The 13,647-nt window shown below is 44.9% G+C and overlaps 1 protein-coding gene across 2 annotated transcripts in view; it reads right to left on the bottom strand.

Annotated features, from left to right (window-relative positions):
- Window positions 1–603: 603 nt before the first annotated feature.
- The window catches only part of LOC126295282 (phosphatidylinositol N-acetylglucosaminyltransferase subunit P), a 41,408-nt gene continuing 28,364 nt past the window's right edge, over window positions 604–13,647 (bottom strand). For both annotated transcript variants that reach the window (XM_049987712.1, XM_049987711.1), the window contains exons 3-4: window positions 11,801–12,017; window positions 604–881 (exon numbers count right to left, since the gene is read on the bottom strand). In XM_049987712.1, the coding sequence (XP_049843669.1) occupies window positions 843–881; window positions 11,801–12,017 (256 nt within the window). In that variant the 3' untranslated portion in view covers window positions 604–842. The remainder of the gene's footprint in view (window positions 882–11,800; window positions 12,018–13,647) is intronic.

The raw sequence follows: 13,647 nt of genomic DNA, 5'->3' as shown, positions 1-13,647 counted from the left end.
TCATTTAACTCCTCCCGTCGCAGGCTGAAAGTACACGTTCTGTTGTCGAGTGTCCAAAGCTGCACGCTATAAAGACGATATCCGGCAGCAGCCACCTCGACCAAAACACGACAGCCCAGCTACATATGTAAGAGTGGATGCTCTCTCGTGGCCAGACACTTAACTATCGTAACTTTTGTTCTTTGGGGTCCACAGTGCAAAATATGTCTTAATGACACAGTGATTATGAATAATAGTCAGCTGAAGTGCTCTGTAAATTGTTTTTATTATATATATTAATTCACAAGCCATTTCGGCATCTTGCCGTTGTCAGGTGCTCTGTAAATTTACAGGGCAGTGCAACTGGCTTTTATACGTAATAACTATCAGTGCTGAAAGGGATATAAGGTTTATTTTTTTTGGGGGGGGGGGGGGGGGGGGATGATTTTAAGTTTCAGACAAAATAATAAAAATGAAATAACTGGGTTTTATGTTAAAGGATTAATGAAACAGATTTCCGGTTGTACCGAGTGAGAGGATATCTTAACTTGAAATGTGTCACTGAAATGGAGAAATGCACCCACCACAATATGGAGGTCAAAAGCATAGCCATAAGAAATAATGTAGTTTTGAAGAAAAAATGTAAGATAGTTTATTCATTAACACACAAGACAACCTTTATCAATAGCCTTTAGAACAATTTTACACCTTCGTCTAAACATAAACACGTGCCAATATTTTCAGCTCCACAGGAGTCCACCACACAACAACACCAGCAGTTGAAGCTCCTCTCATCTGGCAAACTTCAGGACGCAGGACACCATTCGGCGAGGCACCTCTGCCCCAGCTCCATGCCCCGGCTGTCAGCCGCTCTGCCCCCCGAGGTACAGGTGGCGGCACACCTGTAACAGACCACACGTGACAGCCGGACGCTGCCCCCCTCTGCACGCTCCAGTTCTGTGAAGATTCCTCCACTATAGGATTGCACATTTACCACACCTAAGTCCACACCAAACATGAAGAAAAAATTGGCAGGCAGAGCAATCTACTTTTTATTCAGTTTTTCTTATTTCCCTACAGCTTCGGTCCTGCTGCAGCAGATCTGCGTCTCACTTACAGCTCGGCGCTACGGGCCTCGTACGACCTCTGCCTCCTCAGTCACACACCTCCGTTCTTCTCTGTCCACTGCCTTCCTTCCCCAATTCCTTTGACAATCTGCTCCTCATTTTCGAGCCACCTTTCCCCGGGTCTCTCTCTTCTCCTTCTCTGTATAAGCTCTTCCTTAACACTTCGAGCTTCCGGCCCACCTCATTCTTCCTCGGTCATTTCACTACAGTAGTCGTGTGTCCGGAAAGCGTCCGTAATCCTGCCTTTGTTCTCGTTCTCCAGCCTCACACACTGTCCCAAATATCTCTCTCATAAACTTCCGTTTCCCATCTCAATAACCTGCCTTCCTCCTTTTCAGTCGTCACCTGACCTTCTGATCCGTATATTACTACAGTAAAATATATTTTGATTTTTGGATTCCTACTAACATTTTTGGGCTTCAATGTATTCTGAAAGGAATAACTACACCAGGAAATGTATCTGCAGCTGCAAATATGAACCACCATCAGCTGTATATCGGAATGACAGCAATGAAAATTTATGCCGCACCAGGATTCGAACGTGGATTTCCCTCTCTATGCGAGCAGTCGCTTAACTGCTTCGGCTACCTGTGTACGAATCACGACCGGACACAAACTTCTGTGTGTCACGACCTGCACTCGTGCGTTAGTGAGAGCCGAGGGTACGATATTTGAGAATAAATACGAAATAGCAGTGCCCCTGTTATCGAGAAGTGCTGTGTGATATTCCTTCAGCCGTAACATCAGTTTTCACTTGCTATCCTAGTGCTCAGAGCCATTGGACCATTTTGAACTTGCTATCCTTTCTTGAATTTCGGGTGCTGAACTATTATTTTCTGTTATTATCAGGCCTACGTATTTTAACTTTTTCATTCTTTGGTACTCTTACCCATTTTTTTAAATTGTAGTGTCTCCTCCATCCCCACCAAGATCTCCCATCATTATGCACTTTGTTTTACACGTGTTTACTTCTGGTCCTAACTTCCACACAGCTCCTAACGCAGCACAATACGCTTCGTCAACAGTAAGGAGACGACGATAAAAAGCACACGACATTCGATGAAAGGTATTATGAAGAACAGGCTTCACCAAACAGAGTTACAAAAGAACAGACAGACTGCGTGATTATAGATGATGTTTGGAATTCCTCATTACAAATTCTAGGACTTGTAGAGGGGAATTAGTACATAATATTTTGAATAGGTAACCTTGTCCAGAAACGTACCATTTCTGTTCCACACTTTCAGTTCATATGTTTAACTCATTCACTTCCACTTGAGGAACTGAATTATGTCTGACACGGAACAAATGATAGGTAAAAATTCAAAAGGAAACATAACGAAACATCCATGTATCAAATACACATATTTGTTTGTATTAACACAACATTATGTGTTTGCATTATTCCAAATCAAAAAAGAAACCAGCATACTGTACGTACAGAATGGCACTGGCGCAATACAACAGCGGCTAATTGCAGCAACCACCGACACTGTTAAAAACATTGTACCTATGAAGCGTGTTCTGGGTACACACTCTCCATCCCACTTGGTCTCTCTTCAATTTCTAGTGTAGCAGCCAGATCTCGTGCCAGCAGATCTGTGTCTGAGACACACTGGCATCAAACAGGTCTCGCAGCGAGGCAGATGTCGAGTACTGTCGGGTGACCATCTTACGCAGTACGTGTCGTACTGTCCATCATACTGCATACCGGGACGAGCAACTCCGGGACTTGACTCTTTCCCCTCGGCAGATGGGTACACAATACACATTTGAACTGAAACTGTCGTAGAATGGAAACAGTACGTATCCGGACGTGGGTTCCTATTCAAAATATTATGTAGTCGCTCCCCTCTGCAAGTCGTAGAAGTCTGTAATGGGAATTTCTAGAGATCCTGTACATAAATGCAAACATCAGACATTATGAAAGTCTGTAGTTGTAGAAGGGCAGATGGAGACAAATCAGTCCTTGATGTGACTCAAATATAGACAGAAGATAGATAGGACAAGAAACAAAAATAGCAGGGGGAAAAGTGAAACAAAAATAGTAGGGGGAAAAGTGAAACAAACAGAGAAAGTCTCCGAATCAAAGAACAACCAGAAGAATAGAAGAAGAAATTAGAAGTCATTATCGAGGCAAGAAATGGCACACAAAAGGAAGGGAATGTGGAAACTAAATGAGGGATACTGGAAACAACCGTCACTGTAACCGCGGGAGGAGTATTGGGGAGGGCAGAATACTAAAGTACGGTGAAACGGTTAGATGCACAATGGTAATCTGAGAAAGAAATGAGGCAAGACAGAGAATACTACAAAGGAAAATGAGACTGGCTGCAGAAGATCAGAGGGAGAGAGAGGAGGGAAAGAGCAGATAAATTATGCAGAGTGAAGAAGAGACAGTTTGAAAGGAAGACAATAGAGCAGTTGGACAAAATGAGGGATAACATTTGCATTGAGCCACACAGTCACACATATCACATGCCTGAAAACAACTGAGGAAAGGTAAAAGGTACTATACCTGAGATTGAAACAGATGTGAAACCATAGAACAGTTAAAACAAATGCAAAGTTAATTGTGACTGACTGACCACTTGCGAAATACGTGAGTGAGCCATTTACCCTGTTAACACATTGGGAACATCTCCCTAAAATTTTATGAAACAAGTTGGACATATCATGAAACCTTAAACCTCACACCACATTTATGTAAACGTTACATAAAATAGAGGGCAGATCTGGCAGCAATCTGACCGCCCTCTTATCAGAAAATAAAACACAATGTAATAAAATGTGGTGAACTGTGATCTGCACGCCACATGCACCATACCCTGAGGGTCCTCTAGCCGCCGGTGCAACGAGCCGTGCATCACAGACCTGTGGCCTACAAGGAGATGAGTACGGAGAGCTACATTCTGCCCGTGTGGCTGGAAGGAGCTACGCCACTGCTGCGTCGTATGCTTTACTAGATACGGGGCTCGTCGCCCGTAAGTTTTGGCCACTCCCCTTCCCGTCGACGCACGGCACTGTACCTCGACAGCGGGGCGAGAGCGTGCATGGTGACGGCACACCGAAGTAACTGAAGATTGCGACACACCTCCTCGGCAGCTACTTCTGCCCTTTCGTTCCCTGCAATACCTGAGAGTCCTGACATAATACCCGTGTGTCCCGGCATCCGGCAGAAGTACACATCCTTCCTCACTGTTGTAGCCAGAGGAGGGAGTATTGGATATTACGGATTATTTTATCAGTTGGACACAAGAATTGCAGAGACTTAAGTGTAGTGGGACTTTCAATTTCGCTGCACTACACTCGTTCCCTCAGATATAAATTATACCGTCGCAGCTGTATGAGCGCTCGACGACAGGGAAAATATATATGAAAATGGAGGTACTAAAATTGTAACTTTTTTTGTTTTTCTACCTGCTTTTTGTCTTTGAGAGCAGAAGCTTAACTTACTTATTAGCTAGTCGTGGTCAGATTAAGACGAAAAAACTCATTGATGTGCAGACGTATTGTGCAAGTTGGTATGAAATTCAGAGGATGGAAGTAGCAACGTAAAATAAATTGCATTCAATACCAAGATGGTTCTGATTTGTATAAATTAGTGATTCCTGGACGATTGCAAAATTTCGGAGCAGCTACGTCTTTTCATGCAGAAATGAAACAGGAAATTTTTGGAGAACAAGACCTGGACGCCGCACAAGAGAAGACATGTCAACATGGTAAAGAATGAACTCTTCTCTACGCCACTTCCCCCTGTTAATCACATTTTGTTATTCTTTGTTCTCTTTCACATAATTTTTGTAGTGGAAATTGGTTTGAAGTTTGCTCAGAAACGCCACAAGGACCACCCCAACAATAGCTTTTCCGAATCACTAAGTCCGATAACTTTTCTGTAATACAAAGTCCGACTTGCATTTCATTCTTTCCCTTTTTCACGGTCATTAACGATTTTAAAAACCCCTTTTTATTCACAATTTCTTCCCACCTTTTCTTTTCTTTTTCTTTTTTATTAACCACTACAGAAGGGCAATCAGAGTTGAAAGAGGTGACAAATTTAGCAGTCACAGCCCATCTCGTCTGCTCCAGCACCCACAAGAAAGCAGATAGTTCGGTATCAAATACAGTAAACTCTGGAGGTGACCGAATTTCGAGGACACGATCTGGAGAAACGACAGAAGAACCGACGGACTCCCCCCGTTTAGGCCTGACCGTGAAGACAGTTACATATTTGTGGAGCCCATTTAAAAATTCCGTACCGTGAATATCAGGCATCCGGGTAAAACGTCAAATCTCCGACACTGCTGCAGCCGGAAAAAGATCCTTCAAGAATGGGACCATCACCACCTGAAGAGACTTGTTCAATGTGACAGAAGTGCAACCCTTCCACAAATTGCTGCAGACGTCAATGCTGGGACATCGAGATGTGTCAGCGTGCGAACCATTAGATGAAACGTGACGGATACGGGCTTTCGGAGACACAGGCCCACTCATGTCCTCTCGGTAACTGCACAACAAAGCTTTATACCTCGCCTGGGCCCGTCGACATAGACGTGGGCCTGGTGGTGACTGGAAACATGCTGCCTGCGTGGACGAGTCTCATTTCAAAGTGTATCGAGCAGATGGATGTGTACGGGTATGGAAACAATCTCACGAATCTGTGCACCCTGCATGTCAGCAGGTGACTGTTCTAGCTGGTGGAGGCTCTGTAAAAGTGTGGGACGTGTGCAGTTTGAGTGATGTGGGACCCCCTCACATGTCTAGATACAACACTGACATATGTCACACATGTAGGCATCCTGTCCAATCATCTGCATCCATTCGCATCCATTGTGCATTCTGACGGATGTGGGCAATTCCGACAGGACAATGCGACACCCCACACGTCCAGAATTGCTACAGAGTGGCTCCGGGAACACTCTTCCGAGTTTAAACACTTCTGCTAGCCTACAAACTCCCCAGACATGAACATTATTGAAAGTATTTGGGATGCCTCGCAACGTGCTGTTCAGAAGAAATCTCCACTCCTCATACTCTTACGGATTTATGGACAACTCTGCAGGATTCACGGTGTTAATTCCCTCCAGCACTACTCCAGACATCAGTCGAGTCCACGCTGCACCACGCTGTGGCACTTCACGTTCTCGCGGGGCCCTACACGATATTATGCAGGTGTACCAGCATTTTTGTCTCTTCACTGTAATTGAGACAACGATGTTTACATATGAACGTCTGCTGAACGGCTGAGTCTAGCAGGTCTGGTCATCAAAAGCAGACCGAAACCTCCACGATCCACACAGAGAGTGGCTAAGGAGTTACTCGGTCTCTAACAACGAGACTGGGTGATGGTTAACAATTCGCTCCAGGGTCTTTCCTACACAGTTCGTTAATGCAACACTCTCATAATTACTGAAATATATGCAGTTCTTTCCCGGTTTAAGGCGAGGTATCAATATTGCCTCTCTCCACAAGTTCGGATAATGGGTCGTCTGCCATATCAAACTAAAACATCAGAGGAGGATTTCCTCTGATGCTGCTAGTGAATGTTTAAGCGTGCGGTTGTGACCGGGTGCAGAATGACGATTCTAAGACAGTGCCGATTCCAACTCCCACGAAGAGAAAGGAGAGGTGTAAGATTCAGAATTGTGGAATCTGGAGTCTAACTTGCCCCTCTCTGCATACACAGGATAGCGGTCAAATGCCGGATCCTGGCTAGCCTTGGCAGTAGTAACTGCAAAATGCTCTGTCATCATCCGAGTGATGCCTCCGGACATTGTCCCGAGACACCCCTACTGCAGCACCACTGCTAATGGTAAATAACTGCATAGCAGAGATCCTCCAGATGGCTTCTAATACTTTTGTAGAACAAGTAGAAAAGTTGGTGGAGTACAGGAACGAGTACCACGACCTTTACTTACTCCGGTCAATTACGCATCGAGCTTCGGCTCTCGCAAATCAAAAAACTGGGAGGTCGTCGGGTAGCATTTAACTGTCGAAGCACCGTACGCCTGTCCCAGATTGTCCAACAGCACTCGTCAGTCCGTACAGGTCACCTGAAACGGCCCAAAGACATCAGGACGGGCAAGTTGGTGGGGTGATAGATCAGACACGTGAGGCGGTGCACCCGTTGCCGGACACTGTGGGGGCATTTGGATACTGCCAGCCGGCCGAACGGCGTCCAATTAGCTCTGCCGACCGCACATTTCGGCGGCTCCCATTCGAGCAATTCTCTGTCCGGTAGGCGGATCCGCAGTCGGGAAGTGGTCACCGGAATGAAGGTCACCAGTCGTTTTTTACTGTCTTTGAGGGCGGGAGAGCAGAAAGTGAGGTCGACGGCCGAGGACGACCCGATTCCGGCAGAGGAACGAGTGGAAATGCCCCCGTCGAGGATGCACAGCTCCCAAAACATCACGAGGTTCTCTGCTCCCCGGGGCAAATACAGTTCGAGCCTCGTAATACGTTAAGGGCACCAAAATCGCACAGTAAGAGAAACAGGTGGGCAAGCTGTGTTATAATAGGTGTGAGAGCCTCTCAGAATTTATTGTTGCTGTGTAGGTAAATATAGGGAGCATATACTGACCCACACAAACAGCAACGGCTACTGCTCATAGGTCAGCAACCGAAGAGTGGTGTGCGTTACTGACAAACAGGGCAACCCCGCCCTCAGTTTTCGGCCGAGTCAGGTTGTCCATTCTGTGGAGGTTATAGCCCGGTAGCACAGGGTATTCTGTAAACACAAGCACTGGAAATGTGCCCGTGCCAGGGGTTTCAGTTCCTTCTCACGAGTTCTGGACCCGTTTACGTTCCACTTTAGTACGAGAGCCATTTATCACGGGGTTTGCACTTTCACCCCATCTTTCCACCGGACTGGGGAGCCCACAGCAGGTGGAGGTACAGTGTCGGGGTGAGACGGTCGCCCCGAGCAGACTTCACAATCCGTCAGCTCCGGAGGAGAAGCACTAGAACTGCCGCGTCGAGTGACACCAATACGGTCTGACGGTCTCGTGCCCGTTTTTGCCTCAAGTGGAAGCTTCCCATTTGCTTTTTCGATCTGGGAGTAATTTCTACGAGATACCGCAGCAGAGGCACATGCAGTGCCGGGTTTCTTACCGGGCTCTGTCTTTTGAGGTACCGGGAGCACCGCAGTTGTGGCAACTGTAGCTTTCTCTGATGTTCTCCGGGTGGCGGCTGTGGGCTCTGAAACAACTGCAGCTTGACAAATGCAGTTACAAACACAGGAACTAGTGCCGACACTAGCAATATCCCTTCGTGTAAAAGTGTCGGCTGATGGAATAGGCTTCTCGAACGTCAAAGCAAAAGGTGTAGTGAATGTGGGAGGTCGCACGGCCCCACAGATCTTCTCGGCCTCGCCGTACGGGACACGGGGGCGACACTGATTGCTTTTGAGGCTTTTGAGAATGTTTTGATGTTAAGTCTGAAGTTGCACAACAAACGACAATGTGTCACAAATACAAATTAATAATTTCCTGTTTTTTCCCCTTTACTTTAACTGCAAAACCATGTAGGTTTTGAGCATCAAAATGTGACACAAACAATTTGATCTTTTGATAGCACTAACCTAGAACCTTACAATACAGGAGAAGGAAAGTTGCTACTCACCATATAGCGGAGATGCTGAGTCGCGATAGGCACAATAAAAAGATCCTCACAATCATAGCTTTCGGCAATTAAGGCCTTTGTCAGCAGTAGACACACACACACACACACACACACACACACACACACACACACACACACACAACTTGCACACATGTCAGCAGTCTCAGAGAGCTAAAACTACACATTTTATTGTGACTCAGCATCTCCACTATATGGTGAGTATCAGCTTTCCTTCTCCCATATTGTTACATTCCACCTGGACTTTCCATTGTTTGATAACTTAGAACCTTAACTTTTTAAACCACCAAGGGGCCAAAGGCCTTAGTATGTCACATACATTTCAAGTTGATATGTCTATCCAGTCCTGAGAAAAATGTGTGTTGACAGATGGACGAAAAGTCAGGTAACAAATGATAAAATATTGCGTGAGATAGCTGCAAATCAATAATTTTTCAATTTTTTCCTTTACTTGTAGTTGGCAATCTCGCTTTACAATTCTACACCCACTGGAAGTACTCTTAAGTTGTAACAAGTAGGTTCAAGAGTATCAAAATGTGTGACAGATACAGCCATATCTTTTAACAGCACAGACTTAGAAACTTCAACATTTTACTTTGCTGAAGGACCACAGACCTCAGTATGAAACAAATTTCAGCTTGATATGTCTACCTTCTCCTGAAAAAAAGGGCTTTTAACAGTCAGACGGACAGACAGCAGACAAAGTGATCACACAAGTGCATTTATTGACTTTTCCATTGGTTCGTGGTATAAAATTTTATACATTGTGAATGAAAACACACACAACACTGGTGTAATATTCTACAGTATTTATTATTTATTTCACAAACCAGTTTGCAGCTGTTAAGCCATCATCAGGGACAGAGATAAATAAGTGGTGCACTGGAATTTGCTTGAATAAAGGATTTTGAACTAGTGAATCTACATAAGAGGGTAATTTCGAAAGTAAGGTCTCCTATTTTTTTTATAAGTACAGAACTATGTGTGTGTTGGTCACACTGTTATGAAGATTGCTTCACACGCTGTGTGTAAACATGCGCACACCGCACCGAGGCGCTCAGTCTCGGCTCGGCAGCCGTCGAGAATGGATCTCCCGTCAGATGTTACCACCAAGTGCAAATTGCGCGCAGTTATTTAGTTTTTGAATGCAAAGGGCACTGCAGCAATTGAAATCCATCGACAAGTGATGGAAGTGTATGGTGAGTCGTGTGTGGATGTCAAAAATGTTCTTAAGTGGTGTAGAGTGTTAGCAACGGGTCAGACTGAAATTCACGACGAACTAATGAGCGAGAGACCGTCAATTTCTGAGGAGACAGTGTTGAAGGTCGAGCAAAGCACGCGTATAGATCGGCGGATCACCGTGAATGATCTCTCTACGTCAGTTCCTGAGGTTTCCCGAAGCACCACACACAGCATTTTAACAGAAACGAAACATTGAACTACCGGAAAGTGTGCACAAGATGCGTGCCACGCATGCTGACTGAGGACCACATTGCACTGGTTGTTATCTTTCTCATTTCTTAGATAACTGATTAATTGTTTGTGGAGTCTTACATGGTATATTGTGGTAGGACCACACACTCATCAGGTGTTTTTGAATGAGAATAATATGACCAGTTCCAGCACAATTTTAGCAAGAGTTATTTTTTAGTAGCCGCTGAAAGATTACACTTCAGATCCCATCTTTCAACGGGGGTTCTCTTAGCTTTGTCTGCAAAATAATCATTCCAGCAAGCATTGCCTGGGTTTTCTTCTTATTTGAAAAACACCACCACATCTGAAATACTTTCAGATAAAAATTATATTTATTCGTACTTTTTGTTAGGAACTACATTATTTTCACTATGAACATTGATAATCTAAATCCGTTATACTGCACTTGTCACATAAGCACGTCCGTCTCCCTCTAATACTGACAAAGTAGTGGCGGGCAACCCAACATGCGCCCGGAAGTTGCAGACATTCCTGCATTCTAGATTCTTTGGTCTACTGACATTAATAAACTAATATATATATTAAACAAGTCCATTGTTTATCATAAAATAAAATATTCATAATTTAAAAAATTAAACATTTTCTGGCAACATAATGAAATTACCTTAAATCTTTACTGTGGGCATTGTACTTTTTGCACGAGATAAATTTTATCTCCGTCGGTTGATTACATTACAACATGCAGTAACAAGTTGATGGTTCCCGCTCATTTCTTCACTGCCTTGCAGCCGAACAGGACAACTTTCTGGACTCAATTGTCATGGGTGACAAAACCACTTTACACCTGAGACCAAGCAACAATCACACCAGTCCATAGCTTCCCGAACAGCATGGCGGCGAGCTGGTACGACATGGGCATACAAAAACTGCCACAGCGTCTACAAAAATGCACCAACAGAAATGGTGATTACGTTGAAAAATAGCTAAATGTTCAAGGTGTAAACCACTGTCGAAATAAACAGGTCTATGTACTTATAAAAAGAATAGGAGACTTTACTTTTGGGATTACCCTCGTAGTAACTCCACTTCCAGAGACGGAAATGTTAGATTTACGAATACAAGAAGAGGAATTATTTCAGTGTAAATGTGATGTCAGATTATTTAACTAATATAAAATTTCTGAAGCATATTAATTAATAAGTTATATACAAATTACAACGACAGTTCACAGAAGACAATAAATTTAACATTAAACTTTGGCTGGAAGTTCCAAGGGTGTGGCCAAACAAAATGACCTTACCTGTCACGGACACGGATCAGTGCACACAGAACTGAAGGCGAAATTTCGAGAACCGTCTGAAACTGTACGAGAACGTGTGAACGTAAAAAAATGAAAGGAACTGCAACCGAACAAAGAACGGCAGAACAGGAGAGAGCGACTAATAACCGGTCGAAAACGGATGAGACCGACGTGGAAACGGGACTAACCAGAAGTGAAGGACAGACGACTATTCCCGAGAAGTTCCTCTGTCCTCCCGTTCCTTTCAGACCCGCTCTGTCACAAACTACGTACTCGTAAAATGCGTACACTTCATTTACAGTCTCCCGCGGCAGGTACTCACCTCGGAGACGTGCAGATCTCCCACCGGGGGTACAGCACCGGGCGCGGGGGCGGTGTTCCGCGCTCCGCGGCCTCTCCCGTCCCCGACAGTCTGCGGGTCCGAGAGGGCGGGCGTCATCGCAAGACCGAGTCCGGGGTAGAAGAAGAATGCGAACAGTGCCAGCCCGACGCACAGGTGCACCGGCAGGGCGACGGCCCAGTAGCGCTGGGGCAGGTAGCTGCGGCAGAGACGCTAAATTACGGTACCCCAACTCGACCCGAATACACCGTAGAGGCGTCACGAGCAGTACTCGCATATTGTGTACGCCAGTTAATTTCCCGATAGAATCTGACCTCAAGAAGATTCTGCCTAGCCCGGCATGTGCAACGGACTTCGAGTTTTACCCACTTCGGAGTCACACTAACAATAACACTTCGGCACATTTCGACAGTGGACTAAATACTAGAAAATTAGCTAGGAGAAAATGCGAAGTTGTTTGGGTAAGGAGCGAAATGGAAATGTCGTGTGACTAGGGCCGTCCGTCGGGCAGACCGTTCATCGAGTACGAGTCTTTCGATTCGGCGCCACTTCGGCGATTCGCGCATCGGCGGGGATGAAATGTGACGATTAGGACGACACGACACCCGGTCCACGAGTGGAGAAAATCTGCACCCAGCCGGAAATTGAACCCGGACCCTTAGGATTGACAGTCTGTCACGCTGACCACTCAGCTACCGGGGGTGGACGGGAGTGAAATTAGAAACTTCTATTCAACAAAAAAGTGATTAGTGCACAATTATATAACGCATTTACATCTACATGATGACTCTACAATTCACAATTAAGTGCCTGTCAGGGGGTTCATCAAACCATCTTCAAGGTGGGAAACCACATTAGAAGGTTCAAAAACACCTTGTTTTTATTGGGCTAATTGTTAGCTCAACTATCCAAGAATACGCTGTCAAAATTTCGAAGTAAAATTTGCATTTGTTTAGATTTTACAAGCATAGAATCGAGTGCACATTAGGTACAAGCTCGAGTCCAGAAGAATGGGGACTATGCTCCAAAACATTCGAAAAACTAAAAAGCTCGGTGGAAAAGGCAAACTCGCAGAGTCATTAGTGAAAATGCTCAGCACTAATTACGGACTACCGATTCAAAGGCATTGTCAACATGTGCCGAATTGTAGCTGCTAGTGTGACTCTGACGTGGGTAAAAAAAGTACGCTGCACGTGCCGGGCTAGGCACAATCTTCTCGAGGTCAGGTTCTATTGGGAAATTAACTGGCGTACACAATATGCGAGTACTGTAGGTGACACCTCGATAGTGTGCAAGATGTCAAAAAAGCAATTATGGCGACATACTATCGTACGACTTCCACGGCTGAAAATCCTCGACATGAGTATTTCCCGGAGGGAGAAGACAACTTTTGTGAGTGGCACAAATGAACAGCCCTTGGAATGGAACGTGAAGCACACCCTACTCCATTGCACCCCGACGTACAGAATGAAATTCTTCCAATATATGATGATTTATCAAGGGATGAGTTACTGGAGAGATGTTTATGTGGCCACACACAAAATGTGAATGGAAGTTTTAATTTCACTATTTGGTGATTAGTTCAAACACGTGAACTCCGGAACAAAAGTCATTGAATTGGCACCGTATTTAGCAGTGGGCTTATTCAATGAAGGAAATTCGTCCCTCCTGATGGTCACGGACAAGGTAGGAATTATTGTAGGCACGCAAAGCTTCAATTATGCAGAACAAATGGATGACCGGCATGTGAGCCCACAGAATCGACGTAGTTCGTTGGAATCGAAGGAAGGTCGGAAAGCTCAGAAAGCACTGCTGCAAGCGCAAAACGA

This window comes from Schistocerca gregaria, chromosome 11, assembly GCF_023897955.1.
Source record: "Schistocerca gregaria isolate iqSchGreg1 chromosome 11, iqSchGreg1.2, whole genome shotgun sequence".
NCBI lineage: Eukaryota > Metazoa > Arthropoda > Insecta > Orthoptera > Acrididae > Schistocerca > Schistocerca gregaria.
This window is presented reverse-complemented; position numbering and strand designations above follow the sequence as displayed.